This window comes from Ruditapes philippinarum, unplaced genomic scaffold, assembly GCF_026571515.1.
Source record: "Ruditapes philippinarum isolate M1 unplaced genomic scaffold, ASM2657151v2 ctg4917_1_1_1_1, whole genome shotgun sequence".
NCBI lineage: Eukaryota > Metazoa > Mollusca > Bivalvia > Venerida > Veneridae > Ruditapes > Ruditapes philippinarum.
This window is the reverse complement of record NW_026864838.1, coordinates 205,185-225,384: the sequence shown is the minus strand read 5'-3', so window position 1 is coordinate 225,384 and position 20,200 is coordinate 205,185. Positions and strand designations below refer to the sequence as shown.

The 20,200-nt window shown below is 32.4% G+C and overlaps 1 protein-coding gene and 1 long non-coding RNA gene across 2 annotated transcripts; both read left to right on the top strand.

Annotated features, from left to right (window-relative positions):
* The first annotated feature begins 6,434 nt into the window (after positions 1-6,434).
* LOC132726995 (neurogenic locus notch homolog protein 1-like) lies at positions 6,435-15,044 on the top strand. The gene is made up of 6 exons (XM_060712407.1): positions 6,435-6,866; positions 7,126-7,305; positions 8,066-8,179; positions 13,093-13,338; positions 13,611-13,814; positions 14,710-15,044. Exons 1-6 carry the CDS (start codon positions 6,512-6,514, stop codon positions 14,877-14,879), a joined length of 1,269 nt encoding a protein of 422 aa, XP_060568390.1. The 5' UTR covers positions 6,435-6,511; the 3' UTR covers positions 14,880-15,044.
* Positions 9,397-12,715, top strand: LOC132726996 (uncharacterized). Its single transcript, XR_009625277.1, has 3 exons — positions 9,397-9,618; positions 10,508-10,708; positions 11,699-12,715. It is a non-coding gene; the product is annotated as an uncharacterized LOC132726996 (long non-coding RNA).
* Positions 15,045-20,200: the final 5,156 nt, after the last annotated feature.

The window sequence follows — 20,200 nt, the reverse complement described above, 5'->3', positions numbered from 1 at the left end:
ATTAAGACTTCACGCTATCTCTGTCTTCAAGTCGACAAACCTCTTTGATGTAAAACGATTTCTTACTGGCTGTTTCATAATCAATATGGATTTCACGTTGTCAATCAGGAGCATTTCTTTATCTTAACTTTTTAAATAGACTTTTGCAACTTGATAGAAGTAGTATAATTTTTTTATATAAAATGAGTATCCGACCCATCAATATTTATATAAGTATATTGATATATGTATTAGAGGTATGTTAATTGTATAAATTAGGTTTGAAAATATCAACTTTCAGATTGGAATAAAAAAAACTTATGTATATTGTAAACCCACGCTTTAAATAGTATGCACTGTAGTAACACAATACCAACAGCTAAAGGTCTATCAAAAAGGTTTTCATCATTTTCTTAATTTTTGGCTTTTATCGGTGTTTTTGTACATGTATTTTGTTTCAAATACATATTTGAAAACAAATACACGGAAAGTACAGTAGAACTGTGCAATGTTGTCATCAAGGTCAGTTAAATACGGCAAACATGAAAATGCTACAGAATGTAGTTTCGTTGAATTATAACGTACATGTATATTATTTTTATCACATTCAAATATAGATTAAGTTCGGCTCTATCTTATTTTAAAATATTCAGTGCATCACAAAAAACATCGATTTTTTCGATTTTTTTCTTAACTCATTCTTTAATTTTCAATGTCATAATTATACTCGTATATGAATATACAAGTCGCGAACCAGATAGAAACCTACAATTATGACGTAACGCCAAAACAACAAAACAATCAAAAATTTTTATTGACTGACTTTCTCGTGAACGAATAGTTATTTTGTGTCTGAAAATTATATAAAGTGTATTGAACAATAAAAAAATCATAGCAAATGTAAAAGTACGGAGCCCCTAAGGTGACATTTTCGACACTTTTTCACGGCATTTAATTCGTTTTTACGAAATTATAATTCGTAAATACGAAGTAATAATTCGTAATTACGAAATATTATTTCGTAATTACGAATTATTAATTCGTTTTTAGGAAATATTAATTCGTTTTTACGAAATATTAATTCGTTTTTACGAAATATTAATTCGTAATTACGAAATATTAATTCGTAATTACGAAATATTAATTCGTTTTTACGAAATCGTATTTAAGGTCATTGTGAGTTTGACAAAAAAACTACTAATCTCACAAAGGGGTCATTTACAAGGCATCAATTTGGGTGGTTCCAGTATTCCTACTTGAATACTGTATAATCACCGTTAGGATATGTTGCCTGCTTTTTAAATTTGTCTTTTGACGTCTTATCTGTGATATGCAGGCTTCATTACCTCAGATCCCCTTTCAAAATTCCATTTTATTTAGTCCCGCCCATTGTTTTCTCGTTTAGGGCACAAGCATTCTTTTACTTGGGGACCATACGCCGCTTTTCATGGAATGACACTAATGTGTCACATTAAAGGTTCAATGATAACCGCCATATGAACACATCTGCGGATGTTTCTAAATTCAAAATTTCACCATTTTAGTATTTAAATGTTGAATTCTGCTTAAGCCGGTGCAAGGGGGCGTGGACGGTTACTTGCCCTTTCCAGTACCGTCCATGGACAGGCTCAATCAAACCGAGCCTGCAACATTTTACAATTTTGTCGAGTTGGGCTTTCTTTAGGGATTCTGTTTCTTACTATTTGATCATTCTTGCGATTATAAGCCGAATGGTTCTCAAGGGATCAGGGTTTTTGAGTGAGAAGTCATTCTCAATCCAAAATATACTCTTTTTACCCCATTGTCAAATACATGTTCCCATCAGCAATGTTTTAATTTTTGAGGCTTTTAATCTTTTCTGACATGTTTCTTTATATTATTACTTTCTTTTATCATATACATTAGTAAAACTTTTATCATATACATTAGTAAAACTAAAAGGGGAGCTCCAGATTTTCACTAATCTAATCAATTAAAAAGAAAGTATATTTCCTTACAATGTGTGTATGGGCACCGTGCGGTCATAAAAAACATAATATTTTATTTCAAAACTCAATTACATCGACAAAACGATAAATTTGAAGCACAGGATCCCCATTTTAACAAAATTTTCCTAGCGCTGTACTATCACGGCTGTGGCGCAACCCTATTGACAAGCGATTATTTTAATTTATATGCATAAGTGTTAAATAAAACTTGGGGAAAAACACTATTTATATTGCATTTACATGCCTTATATTTAGTCAGGAACTTAGTTTCAAGTCCTTCTTTATAAATATTACCAAAACTCTTTGACACCCTAGAAAAAATTAATTCATTTTTACGAAATATTATTTCGTATTTACGAATTATTATTTCGTAATTACGAAAAACATTTCGTTTTTACGAATGCATATTTCGTAATTACGAAATAATATTTCGTAAAAACAAATTAGTATTTCGTAAAAACGAATTAATATTTCGTAATTACGAATTAATATTTCGTAAAAAACCAAATTAATATATCGTAATTACGAATTAATATTTCGTAAAAACAAATTAAGATTTTGTAAAAACGAATTAATATTTCGTAAAAAACGAATTGTCATTTCGTAAAAACCAATTAAGTTCACAGAAAAAAAGTGTGGAACATGTCATCTTAGGGGCTCCGTATAAAGCGTAAAAATCTTTACACGTAAATTCATTTAAGTGTTTTATCTAATCGAAACAATGTTTGTTCTATTTCTGAACTCCCCTTAGTAAAGAGGTCATTGTTCTCGAGTAGATAATGTGGATAATGGATTATCTATATTAGGTAATATTTATTTATTTATGATTTTGAATCTTTATTTTTTCTTTACGGCGAGGGACCTCTTGTCTAGATTGGATACATGGAATATTTGTTAAAAATCAGGTATTGCTGATTAAACTAATAAATCAAACATAATTTATCTTTATAAGAATTTCAAAGTTCCCTGGCGATAAAATCGAACTATGACAATGCAGATTACATGGATAGGTCAGTATGTCATTCAATATGTTCAATAAATTTATCAAAAGAGCAGCCATGTTCCAATTTTTTATCAACAATTCAAAATAATCTCCTCCTACAAAAGTACAAAGATTCAGTTTTAAAATCTGACCTTTCAATAACTGAAAATGGCCGACCCAAGTCCCTATCTAATATGTAGCAATGACATGCAAGGTTTACTTAGTCTTTTGTTTTCCAAAAAGAATCCATTTCAGTAGCTTCTTTGTCTACTGAAGCGTTGTGAAGCAGAAAATACAGGCCTTTCATACAAACGCTATTCAAGAGTTTTTCAATTTTTCTTAACACGGCATCTCTATAATATTTGGAATTGACAGAACGGCCTATCTGAACGTTTACCATTAAGTTACACGTGTACGATATATAAAAAAGTGAATAAAATTCTTAAAAGGTTGACTCCGCACATGATTTTGGTATCATTTGAAAGCAGCTGATTTGAAGCAAAGCATAGCTTGCACAAACACAAAAGCGCGAGATAATTAGAACATATACTTCATATTGCATTACACATTGACCTCACTTTAGCTGGATGGTCTATGTTGACATTAAAAAACAACATATTTTTAAATCATTAAATAATAAGTAACTGTATTATGGATGTCTGTAAATTCGATTTCTTCAAATTTACCATGACAAGTTGCATACCAAAGTTTTGACCAAGGGGTATTATCATTTTGTCAAATAAACCACGGCGTTTGATAATTGTAATACATAAATAGAGATGGCAAGCTTTATGGCAAATTATGGTTAAACAGGTACAAACAAAAACAGATATAAGAACCTTTTTGTCATATGTCAGTTAAAATGAAGCACTCAAACTATGTAAGTTGTTTGCTGACAACTAGTGTTTATAAGTTTCAACTGAAAAAAGCCAGGCCCCGTGTTCGCTAGGAAAAAAATCTGAATCAGGATCAAATAGTCCTGATTTTATTTTCATTACTTTATAAAACTTAATTTAGTTAAAATGAAATGGTACGTAAACACATTGTAAAAGACATTGCTTACTTGCTAAGAAACCACCCTCTTTTGGATAAAATTGTGGAATAACAGTACAAATGCAATACCAAGAATAATCGGGTCAAAAAAAGAATCAATATTAGAATCAAGATTAATATTTGGATCAGCTGTAACCTACGTATGTCTTGTAAAATAAAACTGAATGATTTTCATAAACATCCTATTTCAAGTTTACTTTTCACAAGTTGATATTTATCATCACATAAACCACGACGCAAGAGTGTAACAAACCCATTTAATAAAAACGATATTACACTATTGTAATATAACTTTGACGTGACGTCATTTGCAAAGCGTTAAAGCGAGGTAATCTTAAGCGCGTCAATAAAATTAATAAACCGTTTTTGTTTTAAATATGTTGTAAGTAGATGATTATATTCGTGTAGATTCAATACTAAATTCATTGAACTCGTTGAATAAAACAATACATCTATTATGCTCGCCGAATGGCTAACATAATATGATTTGATTCAACTCGTTCAATACATTTGGTATTAAATCTACACTCAAGAAATTTCCTCTATATATTAATCTAAAAAGGATAAACACTTGAAAATATTTGAGTTTTTCATCTTGATCCTTAAATCTTTGTAGATACGGGTTTAGATTAACCCTTTACCTCATGGGCATATTGTGAAAAATGGCCGTTTTCATTGAAAAGCCTCCTGTTACAAGTTCAAATTGATACGAAACTATGAAAAATGCTTCAATACTGATGAAACTTGGCACAAATGTTGATTAGACCATAGCCTCTGTAACAAGATGCTCAATCTTAAAATTCCTTATACCATGGCTGTAGAAGTCAATTGTTTGTCTTCTCTTTTTTCTTTTATCTTTTTTGTTTGGAACCACGTTTAAGACGCGTTCATCATAAAGAAAATATAAACTATAGCATTAATGTTGATAAATAGATAATAAATAATATATATTATGTTTGTGATTTTAAGCTCATTAAATACACGAGAAAAGGGGAAAATTGTAAAGTAAAAGCCTTGATATTATTTCTCTCTGCAAGTATTGTTTAAGAAATTAAAAAAGTGTTCTCATATATCATTTTGTAATGTAACAAATCTTTCAATTTTTAATCTGTTTAAGAATTTCCTTTTAAAGATACTAATATCTGGAGTTTCTTTAATTAACTTGTATACATGTAGTATTTGGAGAAGAAGAAAATACTTTCAAATACATACAAATAAGTTTTCTATCTTTAAAGGGAAAAAATAAAGATTTAGAATTATCATACATTACATTTATTCCTATTTCATTTTGCTAATTCAATAGTTTACTCCACCAGTATAATTGAACAGTTTGGCAGGTCCAAAACTGATGCTCTTTACTTTCAATATCCATTCATCAAAAATCAGTCTTATTGAAAGTTTTGTAAAATATTATTAAGTGTACAAAAACGTTTTTGTTTTGTTTTGTTTTTTTTTTGTTTTTTGTTTTTTTGTAAATATTTTGCCACTGAATTTTTTTTTCGATATTATTTGCGATTTTTTTAGCTTTCTCACATGAAAGAATCAAAGGTCAATTTCGCAATCCGAACCAAAAGCGGCGACGGGCAAATGGTTTGAAGACATCAGCTTAAACCACTCGGTCACAGACGCCACATGATAGACGTTAACCTTATTTGGGTCATAATTTGTGGCGGAGTCTTATGTGTTACTTTAAGGTGCTAATCAAAGTGAACGCAAAATAAAGCTTATTAATCAAGCCTGTGTAATCAACAAAAGACACACCGAATCACATATTTTTTTAATATTACAAATAATTGTTACTTTTTATCATTAACATAAAAATATGTATAAATCATTATTATTGTTTTCTTTGTTTTAGCCCGGTGAGTCTATAATGCTCTAATCAAATAAAATGTATTTCTTTTCTTGTATTTTTTCTATGATGCAAAATTCGCCTTATTCCACAATGATGTCTTCAAAGGACGCCAAAATGAATCCGACCTTAATGGAAACGGTCTTATAGAATTTAGTACCCTTGTTGATTATAAGCAAAATATACTCGACACAGCATGATACTTAATTCTTTTCTGGTTTAATAAATTCTAAAAGAAACTCAGGTCAGACCCTCCATATATATTTATATTCGAGGGAATCACGATTTGTTGGTTTCTTATATTTTATATAACTGTAAGGAATGTTTAAATTATCCCTTTAATTAAAATGAATTAAATATTGCACTGATATTTTTGTTCATAAAGTTAAAGCTGAAAACAAATTGGTAAACTTATGACCTATCTTTAACCTGTAGTGGAAGAAATGCATGCAAGAGCATTTTAAATCTCCTAAAATAACAACATCGGTAAATTGTCAGAGCTGATTTCTAAATTTGCTTCTTAAAATTTATTCATTTGGTCGATACTAAGCCTTTCGTTATTATTGATAAGTGATATCCAGTGAGATTTGAACAAAGTTGATAGAGGGCTCAATGATAAAGAACGTAAGATTTAAATATTAATCCTAAAGGCTAGACATGGGAACTGTTTTCTTATTTTTCGTGTACATTTGTGCAAATTTAATAACCAATGTGGAGCTTAGCGGCTCCTGTAATAAGCGTTGTGAATGGACAGGATGGAGCTCCTGGTCTGACTGTGACAGACGATGTGCCGGGGGACAGCAGAAACGTTCTAGGGAGTATTGCTGTAAACAGGATTTGGCGCACGATATGAGACTATGCATGCAAGATTGTGGAAATGATTATGACACCATGAGACGTGGTTTCCGAGATACTAAGGGCTGTAATGAACATTGTGATAACGGTGGGAAATTTATTTCCTCGGGGAATTGTCAGTGCCCTTTAAGATACAACGGAACTTGCTGCCATGATGGTATGAGTTAATTTATGTTTAATATATTAGTATCAGTTTATTCTCATTATCTCATCTTAAATTCATTCAGAATATTTTTGTTTACTACTTTAGCAGTAATTAAGTTTGAATTAACGATATACCTGAATAGTATATTTTGTATGTCTAAGATGTATTAAAAATCATCTTAAGCACACTAAACTAATTTGTAGGCGGTTTTGCGTCTTTATGCCATTTCTTGTATAGGAATTTAACAATTTATTATACTATTTCATTTCAGTGGTTACCTGTGGGCAGCCCAGTACAATTTCTCATGGTAGTTTCACCGGAAGTGATTTTACCTATGCGGGTAAAATTCAATACACATGCGATAAGAATTATAACATGACAAACCCTTCTCAATCCACTCGCACCTGCGCGTCTCGTGGAGATTGGAACGGAAGTGCCCCGACTTGTTTGTGTATGTGTTTTACTGTATGTTTTAAATAAACATTTTTTTACCGAAAAATGTAATAAAACTGTGGATATATCTATGCTACTGTTTAAATTACTGAAAGCAGAGTATTTCTTAAACATGTAAAAATTAGATGTTCAACACACAAAAGACTGCATGAGAAATGTTATGCTATTTGATTTTTGTTTAACACTTCTGTGTAGTAATTCAAACCTGGTCAGGCTTTATACTGTTGGTGTCACATGATCGCGGAAGTGAAATATCTTTAAATTCCTATGATATTCATATGTAGATATAGAGATGGGAAAGTCTATTACATACATGTAGATTGAGCATAGTTAAAAAAAATTCGGCTTCCTGTAAAATTAAAAGAGAAGGAAGAATTTTCAATGGTCATTTCAAAATTACAAACTGAAATCGGTGAATCTTATTGGTCATTCTGAAATAAAACTGTAAAGGACAGTTCTAACCATTCTAAAAATGTAAAGGATAATTCTTACCATTCTAAAATAAACGGTAAACAAGTAAGGACACCTTAGAAATTGTTCTTCTTTGAAAAATCATCAATAGCAATATGCTATAATTTAATTTCAATGTTTATAAAATGGGTATTTTCTTAATATTACAAGAAATACTTATGTCATTGTTATGCAAGATTGCTAACATCTTATTGTATTGAAAACTTAAAAATAACATAATTTTGCATGCTGAACATTTTTTCTTCGGCCAAGTATCTTTTTAAAAGACACTTCTTGTTTATATTTAGATGCAACCTCGTGTGAAAGCAGTCCATGTAAGAATGGGGCTACTTGTGAGAATTTGTTAGGTGACTATTGTTGTGTATGTATGTCCGGGTGGACAGGGAAAAATTGCGAAGTTGGTAAGAATTGTACCTTTAAACATTTACAATAAAAGATAAAGTAGGCAACAGCTATATATGGCTATATATATGGCTAGTTATAATTGTGAATATGACGCACGACGCGAGAAAACCGGTCTTAATGACACTACAATAAATGTGCACTACAGCGATTTAAATGACGTCACTCTTATTGCGTATACACATGTAAACACGGAAATGCTTTTTATCGTGTGTTATTGTTTTTAAGTGTATTATCGTTAGGATTCACAGAAAAGTTTATATGATGGAGGACGAGTCAGAAGTAAGTGTCTATAATGTATAATTTATGAAAAACAGCAACAAAAACATATCATGTTTATTAATCAGAGCATCGAATTGATAAATATTTACTGTTGGTAATTTAACACTGACGTTTGTAGTTCTGTACTCACTACTGTGTCTACTGTACTGTATATCTACAGTACACCAAGACTAGTATGCTTTGAAATACACAATAATAAATTAATCGGCAACGTACATCGGTGCCTTTATATAGAATATATTTACGTTGTTTTGATCTTAATTAGATCTAAGTCTACTGTATTGTAGGGGTTTACCAATTGCTTTCATATTTTATAGGCTAATCTAAATTTAGGTTGCTAATCAGCTGCAAGTTACATTAATAGTTTAATACTCTTTTTTCATAATTCATTTAGAATATGTTTCTATAATTCATTTATAATATGCAAGCCAGGGGCGTAGCCAGCTTTTTTCAACTTGTAGGCACATAAAAGGGGGTCTGGGGGCTTAGCCCCCAGAAGCCAAACACAAGTTCAGATTAAAAAGAGCAAATTGCGCGTTCAAAAGTATGTTCAAGGAAAATTATCAAAACAATGATTTTAAACTATGAATTTGATAACATGCAAGCTTTACTGAGGATGGGAAATCATGCACACACACTTCGACTATATAGCTTGAATCCACTACCAAACCCACCCTCGCCTGTTTTTATTGTATTTTTGGAACTTTTGAAAATGTCAATTTCTTGACTAACTTGTAGGCCCGTGCCTACATGGCCTAATAGTAGCTACGCCACTGCAAGCAATAAAATAATATATGTCCATCATCATGGAATGAAAAAAAAGTTTTTTTAGATTTAATATTGTGTTTTATTGATTAATTAGTATGCTTAAGAATTGTTGAGAGAATAGCTCAGTGGATAATGCTGTGGCCTCACATTCAAACAAATCGAGTTCGTATCCTCGCTGTTGCCAAATTTTTATAACCGTTTTTTATTCATTATTTTTTTGTCATTCATAAGATCTGAAATCCCTCTACTCGGATTATTTTGGGAGAACACCTATCAACTCAAAAAACAGATTTTTCGAGAGATACTGACATTGATTATTCAGACGTGGAAAAATGTGACACAAGTGCAACGACAGCACTGTGGGACCACGTTCTTCTCGCACAAAAAGGTAATAATAGGAAAAATTGTAATTATAGGAAAAGAACAATAATGTAGCAATACACTTATAAATAATTTAAACAAATATCTGCCATGCTTGAATTTTTTCCAAGCGTATTTTTTTTATAAGATTCAATACACTAAAGAATTTAAAAGAATGCATGTGATTTTTATTCGGACGTTATCATGATTCCTATGACCGTGATTACAAAAATCGTGGTTTTAAAAACTTTCAAATTTATGTTTTACTTAGGATATTCTTTTTGCAATTTTATTGGAACGTGATCTATATAATGAGTGCATAAGGCGTAGTGTTGCCACACGTGACTCAGAGGAAAAGTTTGTCCATCTTACGTTTATCCTGATATTTTTGTTATTTTGTAGGAAAATATTTACAATGATATAACTGACAAGATGTTTAATATATACTCTAAACTACCATCTTATACAATCAGATATATATCAGTACTAGGGATATACTACTAAAATACTACAACCACTACTTGTCAACTCATATAGTATCAGTACAAATACCAGTACTGCTGCACCAGTATATTTAGTTTGAAAGCAAATGAATACCAGTGCTTTAACATTTTAGGGATTTTACTATCATTTTACCAAGTCTGTACACAGTTAAAATATCAGTCTTTTAACTTGGTCCTACTATTTTCTCTAAAGTTAAAAAACTTAATTTGTGTATAGATTGTGTAATTAATTACTTATTGGACTATATTTTAACAAGCATTCGTTATATTTTAGGGCTGGTTGCGTTGGTTAAGACAAAATACAAAATATATGTATCATGAACACTGGTAGTATTGTTAAAAAGCACTTCAAAACGCAGCAGGTAATTAAGGCTTTTCAATATTACAAAAAAAAAAAAAAAAATTTCTTTTAAGGACATGCGCGGTGTTTAGTTGATACGGGGTTCGCACATCTAAAGATTAAATTCCGGTGGCATGATTTAGAAACACTTCAACAGCTGGCCCATGTTAAAGAGATGTCATCTACAACCAACAGCCTGTATGTTACCCCAAGTTGTCATGGCGACAATGGAAACCCGTTCTAGAGGGATTTTTCAAACCAATTATTGGTTTAAGGTAACATATGCATGTTTATCTTATTTAAATGCAAATGTTGAAACTCAGAACTCCAGACTCAGAAAATATCTTAAACATGAAACATTAAGGGTTAATTGTTTCTTTAATTGTTTACAAGAAGCTTTATTTTCTTCTTCGATTTAGTTTAACTTTATATTATGAAGACAATGTATAGATACTGTTTTATATCCTTAAAGAGTAATAAGCTCTATCTGTTAAAATACTTAATAAAATTAAACGTCCGTGGCCGAGTGGTTAAGGACGTTGACTTCAAACCACTTGCCCCTCACCGCTGTGGGTTCGAATCCCAACAGGGACTTTGGATTCTTTCATGTGAGGAAGCTATCCTGCTAGCTTCCGGAACGTCGGTGGTTCTACTCAGGTGCCCATTCGTGCCTGAAATAATGCACGGAAGGGCACCTGAGGTCTTCCTCCACCAGTAAAGCTGGAACGTCGCGATATAACTTAAACTGTGTCGATGTGACGTAAAACCCAAACAAACAAATAATAAAATTAAAAAAAAAAAACAACAGAAAAAAACATAAGGAAATGGTTCTGTAATCACATATTAATAGAAATTGTTGTTACATAGACTGTCTCCACATGTATATTTTTCGTGATCAGCATAAAATGTTTCGGAGCAAAATATTATGCAGAGGGAATTCGCAACATATATCCAGCTAATACACTTAAATGTGAAATTCTGTAACATTTTTTTTTTCTGGTTTAATTAGATTTAAATGTACGGATAGTCTTATTTTACAAAAAAATAAATATTTTACACACATTTACAGTTGATGAAAGTCAGTCATGTGACCAAGTTTACTGTCATGCTCTCAAAACTGTCCAAGCTCTTCCGTTCTTTTAACTTACCGAGTTGTGAATGCGCTCCGAATAATGTTGTTTTTTTATTTATTAAATCATATAAGGAAATAAGTTTGCGTTATTTTTCATTACGGATATTGATATTTATCATTTTTCTATTGATAGAAAATTTCCGGTTCCAGTCGAACACACCGGGTGTGGTTATGGGCAAACTAACACCTGAAGGCTAGGAATATTTGATTCAACTCTTGAAAGAACACGGATTCCGGTTCAGTTCATGTGTCCGTCCAAGCGTTATTACGCATAGGGAATGCCAGCAGTGTCGCGAAGTGTGCGTGTGTTCGTCTGTCAAGACAGTTAATCATATTATCAGTGATTAAGGTGCACGGTTATAACAGCTAAGTGCAGATTTAAATATCCAGAACTGTTGTTGTTTGTTGTTAAAATATACGGCCATTGTTTGTGTTATAAATAAACTGTTATAAAGAATAAGAGCACTTTCTTATTTAACTATGTTTTTTTTCATAAGTATTAAACGTTAAACGTTGACTTATATACTTTTGTTGATTTATTTCTTTTGGTATTTACCTAAAAATTTGTCTCATTTCAATCTATGTGACCCGGGCATACTAAAACCCACCAACACACCTGTACCTTCCCGTTCAATATATATTTGTTTTTCAAGCAGTATATAGTATGAAAAATTCCCGTAAAGATGATGAATATTTTTGTCCACATTAAAGGTATATAGTGTTGTAATGGTTGAAAAAACAATTATTTGCGCCATGTATGACTCGCTTATGGGCGTTGTTATATAACGTTGCTAAGCAACGCTAAAATCGAAATAAGTGGGAAGTCTATAGTTTAAATAACTTAATTATTAACTTCTTTACAGCTTAAACATACTGATGCAGTGAACTTAAGATTTAAATATTATTGCCGTTTTAATTTTCCAATTAACAACGTTAAACGTCAAAATTTAATTTTTCGACGTCATTTGCTAACAAAGTGATCAAATATATAACGTTCGTTAAATTGGTATATCTAAATAACTAACCCTTTGATTTGAAAACGGTTTTCACCGTCATATTCAGAAAGAAATTCTCTACAATAATATGTGAAAAACCAAATTTCGAAAAAAATGTCATTAAGACCGGTTTTCTCGCGTCGTGCCTCATATTTATTTTTTGACATCCCAGGAAGAAAGATCAATTCCGCTTCTTTTTGTTAAAAGATATGTTATTTGATAAAGTGTAATACTTTGTACTGTCATTTCACAGGAGTGTTTCTAAAGGAAAACTATATTTTTTTTTCAGGGCGTGATGTTTCTGCCCTACGCATATTTCGCATGCGTGACAAAACACTTCTCTCGGTCAGTTGCATAGCAACGGACCGTGTCGTTAAAAGTCCATGCATGAATTGTTAAAAAAAGTTATGAAAAAAATGAAATCAGAGCATCAAACTTTGATTATGCCTTACAATTTTTGTTACCTTTTAAACTAATTTAGACAAGCTAAATGTCTTACCTAAATGATAATTAATGTTATTTCCTCTTAAAGATGTGCAACCGCCTATTGTCCAAGGATGTCCAGCAGACCGGAATATTGTTACATCAGACCTGACAAGTCGTCAAAACTGGTCTGAACCAAATATCACCGATCCCCACGGTACACAAGTTGTCATAACAAAGAATTACGAAAAAAGTGAATTTGTATTTCCATGGGGAGAGTTTACTATACAATATAGTGCTGTCAAACCTTCCAACGGACTACGAGCTGAGTGCAAGTTTAACATATCAATTAAGCGTAAGTACATAGATTGCCTGAATTTCATGTTTGTTCTGCATATATAAAGCGTTTTTTTTTTCAAGAAATATGAAATTTTAGGTCAATTACATTAATCATAATATATAGACATTGAGTATATTGTTCTTGTTAAAACGCTTACTTTTTAAATGAATCCTTTCATTTGATGTGAAGAAACGAGACCAACCTTTTTTTATCATAAACCTCAATAATTAATGTAAAATGAAGGTAAATTAACATTGCTTATTATTTTTAATTTCCATTCATTAAAGCATTTTCATGTAAGAAGATGGACGCACCAACAAATGGAATGATCCTCTGTAACGGCTGGAGACAAGATTATTCTCAGGTCTGCGTATTTGCATGCAAGACGAACTATACTTTACCACCCGGATATGAAGCAGACGACATCTATGTGTGTGGTGCCACGGGTAACTGGCTTCCGGCGAATCCTGTTCCGCACTGTGTGTCCAAAAGTAAGATTCATGATTTATAAATCATTGAAATGTCAATTTACAAATATCTTACGAAATGTTTATCATTGTATCTCATATGATCTATTTACTGTATAGCCTTATATGATTTCAAAGAACTATGAATAATACTTATTGCTGTAGAAAACTAAAGTAACCAATCAGTTAGCCAGCAAACATTTAACGGACCGAAGCCGAAACTTTAGGTCCATTCAATGTTTGGGGTTGACTATAGAAGGTCACCATAATGCTATGAGGTCTATTATATATTATATTGTATTATATCGCATTTTACTAGAACACAATGGTGAAAATTCAACAAGGAAGGAAATAATATATTTTCAAATCAATGAATATCTAGTTTTTTAAGTATTGAAGTATGAAAATAGTTGGTATTGCTGAGACGGTCACAATAGTCTATTTTTTTGTTGAACCGCTGACTTAATCGTAAATATTATTTTTGAAAGGTCTGTTGACACAGAAAAAGAAGGTATTTTATTGTCACATGGTAACATAACTTTTCTGTCCGATATAATTTCCAGATGGTCCTCAACGCCTAACGGGAAGCGGGTTTTAGTTGCTTAGTCTCTCAATGGGGCTTATAAAAATTGCTCAGTACAACAACATAAGTATCATGTCCCACGGAGAGTGATAGAATGCAATGCCCTTTGGCTAACCTCAGAGAGATATGATGTCTTAATATCATACTGAGATCATTAAAGTACTATTTCAATACCAGGTCTTATAATTGTCCTTTTCATGATGGTATAAAAATGAAGCTAAAATCAATTCCTTTAAATGCTTGTGGGAATGTTTTAGTGTTTCGCGTTCATTAGTCTTGTTTTATATTTTTAAATGTTTCATTTGTGTTTCAAATAGATTTTCCTCTTTTTTTCAGGTCTATTCCCAGAAAAGCATGTTAAAAAGTTTTCTACGTGTACTGAACTAGATGATCAGAAACTGATGTCTGAATTTTATATAGAGTTTCTCAAGAAATCTGCAATGAACGCGCTCTGTGAACAACACGCAGACGACTGTACATCCGATAACATAGACATCGGATGTTAAAAAAGAGACAAGGCACCTAAAAACTATTATCAATTATTCATACAAACATTAACAATATAACTATAATTGTTTCACAAACATATAAATTTAGGCTCTAGTAATATTTTACCTATTAAGTCTTTTCCTGTTATATAATAAAAATGCTCAAAACAATGGACTATGTACATATTTGGGATTCAATGAACTGTATGGAATAATAAATCATAATAGGTTTACGTTATATGTCATATTTTTATTCCAACTTTTATCTATTGTTTAATAGCAAAAACTACCTTCAGCATAAATGACTAGAAATTCCTGGAAATTCAGGGTAATCAGTCAACAAAAGTTTCTATAGCAAAGAATTATGCAAACATAATTTGGTGATTTGCAAAGAAGAGAACCATTCAAAAAATGTTTGTAAACCCTCTTTATTAAAATGACAATCGAGACACTGATATGATTAAAATGTCTATAAGTAATCTAGGCAAACCACTTAGAAATTCGTCTATAAATATAGTCTGTAAGATTATGTAAGGGATATGCCGGCCAGTTAATTCCTTCAATACCTTACGGTAGGTCCAACAATGTCCTCTTGATACCGCAAAACAGTATGAAACACAGAAATATGTCCGTTGTCGTAAGTATTTATAACTGAGCCACACATTTTATTATGAAACCAACCGCGCATCGTTCTTTTGGCCGTATCTACAATCGAATACGCCTTATTGATAATTTGTATCAACTTTACTTAATAAACATCACAGATTTCCAAATTCGAAATCCTCCAGTTAAGGAGATACTTTGAACATTTCGCAGGTTGGTGCAAAGTGTACATGTGAAAGCAATATCGATTGTTGCAAGTCACACTCAGTGATTTAGCCATAACACGTCACAAGTGTCTATTTTGCATCTTTTGCAAAGCCAGATTTAACCTGTCTGTAAGATTTAAATGTCACCAAATATCCTTGCAAGTAAAGCCTCCTTAAAATGGAAAGATTTCATTAAATTAAAAATGGTAATCGATTCATATACAAAAATAAGGCCATTTAGAGGCGCTTTATTTCGCTGACAATGTGCCTAATCTACTTGACCACCATCCAGTTTATTTGCACGTGCTTTTTCAATAATAATTGTAAAACACACACGTTTGCACAACATAAAAGTGATTTCTTGTTTTAGGCAGTGTATCCGAGATGAGGTTATATAGTCTTTCAAAATATATGTACCGTTCGAGGATCTTATATACATATCTAGACTTATATACACATGTTCTCTTTAGCAATTTATTTTAAGGAAATTCGTTATTTTCAACAGAGTTTTATGCACGTCTATTAACTTGTACGGTATATGATATTATACTTTTAATTATTGGAAATCGTATTGTTCTTGTGTTTTGGAGTTTTGCTTTTGTAATCGAGAGTTGCTTCGCTGGCTATAAATAGTAAAGTGATATGAGTATGAGGTTATTGCAAACTACGTCTAACGTTTGTTTAGACATTTTACACCAGTATAATGCTAAACCGTCATCAATTTTAATTTTTTTCACTTATCCAAAAAAAAGAAAGAAAGACATCTCACTCACTGTAACATAAAACATGCTTGAAAGTCGTATATTATATATATTGAGTGAAAACGGACATTAATTTTATCTGTGCAGTTTTGTGTGGAGGACTTACTTATTTTAACAAAAGAACGAATCATTTCTAACTTCTACAAAACTTGATAATATTTGGCACTGCCCGTATACAGGAGGACATAATATTTAGACATAGTTTAATTTGTTACTATGTATAGACTAAGAAAGTTACTTCGGTTTAACCAAAGTTACTTGTATAAAAGCAGCTTTCTCGGGACCATACGCCGCTTTTCATGGAGTGGCACTACTGTGTCACATTGAAGGTTCCATGATAACCGCCGTATGAACGCATCTGCAGATGTTTCTAGATTCAAAATTTCACCATTTTTCGTGTAAAATGTTAGAATTCTGCTTAAGCCGGTGCTAGGGGGCGTAGACGGTAACTTGCACTTTCCAGTACCGTCCATGAACAGGCTCAATCAAACCGAGCCTGCAACATTTTCAATTTTGCTGTGTTGGACTTTCTTTAGGGATTCTGTTTTTCTCAATATTATTGTCACATCCGTGTAATTTATGCCGTGTGGCGGCTGTAAAATGTCTCCACGTACATTTAATCAATGATGTTATATTTTCGATCCTTGAAGATCGTTCAGCACGACATTATTGTTGTGTATACATGTTATGTGGTACTTTTAGTTTCTTCAATTTGGTCATTTTCAACCTGGATGGTTCCAGTATTCCTACTTGAATACTGCATAATTACCCTTAGGATATGTTGCCTGCTTTTTAAATTTGTCTTTTGACGTCTTATCTGTGATATGCAGGCTTCATAACCTCAGATCCCCTTTCAAAATTCCATTTTATTTAGTTCCGCCCATTGTTTTCTCGTTTAGGACAAAAGCATTCGTTTACTTGGGGACCATACGCCGCTTTTCATGGAATGGCACTTCTGTGTCACATTGAAGGTTCCATGATAACCGCCTTATGAACGCATCTGCAGATGTTTCTAAATTCAAAATTTCACCATTTTTCGTGTAAAATGTGGGAATTCTGCTTAAGCCGGTGCTAGGGGACGCAGACAGTATCTTGCACTTTCCAGTACCGTCCATGAACAGGCTCAATCAAACCCAGCCTACAACATTTTTAATTTTGTTGTGTTGGACTTTCTTTAGGGATTCTGTTTTTATCTATTTTATTGTCACATCCGTGTAATTTGTGCCGTGTGGCGGGTTTAAAAAGTCTCCACGTACATTTAATCAATGATGTTATATTTTCGATCCTTGAAGATCGTTCAGCACGACATTATTGTTGTGTATACATGTTATGTGGTACTTTTAGTTTCTTCAATTTGGTCATTTTCAACCTGGATGGTTCCAGTATTCTTACTTGAATACTGCATAATCACCCTTAGGATATGTTGCCTGCTTTTTAAATTTGTCTTTTGACGTCTTATCTGTGATATGCAGGCTTCATAACCTCAGACCCCCTTTCAAAATTCCATTTTATTTAGTTCCGCCCATTGTTTTCTCGTTTAGGGCAAAAGCATTCGTTTACTTGGGGACCATACGCCGCTTTTCATGGAATGGCACTACTGTGTCACATTGAAGGTTCCATGATAACCGCCGTATGAACACATCTGCGAATGTTTCTAAATTCAAAATTTCACCATTTTTCGTGTTAAATGTTGGAATTCTGCTTAAGCCGGTGCTAGGGGCGTGGACGGTAACTTGCACTTTCTAGTACCGTCCATGAACAGGCTCAATCAAACCGAGCCTGCAACATTTTTAATTTTGTTTATTGGACTTTCTTTACTGGTCGGAGACCATCAACCGGACACTTTTGGAACATTTTTCCGTACATATTTCATCATTTTCAACCTAGAGACCAAAACAATTGACACAGTTCAGCTAGGTTCTTCTCCTAACTAACAAACTAATTTGTTTATTTCTGATTGTATTGACATTTATATCTGAGGCTTGACAAGGAGGGTATCAAAATTACCTAAATTGTCTACACTACAGTACCATGTGTCCGGACAGATATGTACATGATGTGATTTAATTCAGATAAAAGCTTGGGTGTTTTGATTTTTGATTTGTAACATGATATACAATATGTCAGCAACAAATGCTGAAGTTTTGGATATTCTATTATTCACTCTGCAAATGATTATAGCTGGTATATGAGGCCAGGCATTGCTTTCTTGACCCCCGAATTTCAACATCGACATCTTGAAATAGACATTAAAATATTACCATTTACGTAGGTTGAAATAAATTTATTTACATAATTTTAAAAGAAACATGAACTTATTGTTGATAAAATAGTGACTGACAAGCACTGAACAAAGAAAATATTAATTTAAGCATTTTCAGGGCCGTCCGGGTTTGGTGGTTGTCCGGTTTTGGTGGTCCCCAACCAGTAGGGATCCTGTTTTTCTCTATTTACTAGATGGAAACTTTTCAATTCTTTATATATCTGGTAAATGTCATTTAAATACGACGATCCATGGTAGGTCTTATGTCGTACCGCGTGCCATTGAAATTCCATGCGTCGACATAAAAGAGCGAGGTTATAATAGTGATGATGATAATAATGATAGTTGTTATTATTAAAAACAACTATTTTTATTAGAATTATCATTATCATCATAAAAACAATGATAATCCGGTAAGTATCACACGGATTCTCAGTACGTAAAACTATCGAATACGACCAACTGTCAACCTCGACAAACGTTCTTAACCCCTCTTTATATATGTAGACTGCATGTAGCTAGATACTGCAAGATAGTTTGCAAAGTTTATGGAACAGCATAATATTGTTGATAGCACTATATAGAGATGACAATGAAAATAAATAAAATAGATTGTCTCCCGCTTAAATGTATACCTTCTCCTTTGGTTTTCTTTGGGTCAAAATAGGGGATCTTAAATAATCTCGGATTACGGTCCGTTGAATTATTTCATATTCCAATGATAGTCGTGATTCTACCGGGGTCAGTGTCGTGTTTCCTGAATTGTGCACGTTCAGTTGCGTCAGACATGCGTGTCACATTGTATGAATGACGTCGGTTATATGGCGAGATTGAAAATTGTTTAGACATGACAAGTTATTATTTTAAATTTAATAATATGACACGATAAAAAGTTCTACATTACAGAGGAGCATGTTCAGATATTTCCTGATTAAGCTGTATGAGGTTGTTATATTAAATGAATGTAAAGGTTATTTTGTAGTTGTGTTTCTTTATCTAAGAGGTTGACATTGTTAATGTTTAGATTCGACAAATATCAAACGGAAACAAGCTCCAAATTTTAGATTTCTTCATATCAGATGTCTTAAGAGTCACCACTTACATGACATACAGAATCCTCCAGATTATTCCAAACCCATCCAAACAAACACTCGATGTCCATATTTCGGTCCTCTATGTGGACATGATAGTGTCAAGTGTTTGAATTAAGATTAAAAACAAGATTATTCTAAAGTTATCTTATATATTGATTATTTTTTAAAACAATTGTTCTATATATCTTGCCAATTTTAAACCTAAATACATATTTTATATAAAGCTTACTTTTTGGAGGCAAGTACGAGTTCAATCAAACTGCAGTTAATATTTTACATAGCTTTTACAATTTTACAAACTTTTCAGACTTGCTTTACTTTTCTTCTTTTTTTTCGGGGTAAAAAATATGGTATGGTGAGGCTGCACAGGCGTGCAGGTTGGCCTAGATCTACATGTATATTCGTGATAAAG

What these genes read in the sequence shown, in the direction of transcription:
- LOC132726995 (XM_060712407.1), top strand. Translation starts at nt 6,512, where the DNA reads ATGGGAACTGTTTTCTTATTTTTCGTGTACATTTGTGCAAATTTAATA. An exon ending in CGGAACTTGCTGCCATGATG is followed by an intron (nt 6,867 to 7,125) that starts GTATGAGTTAAT and finishes ATTTCATTTCAG; the next exon opens with TGGTTACCTGTGGGCAGCCC. An exon ending in GTTTAACATATCAATTAAGC is followed by an intron (nt 13,339 to 13,610) that starts GTAAGTACATAG and finishes CATTCATTAAAG; the next exon opens with CATTTTCATGTAAGAAGATG.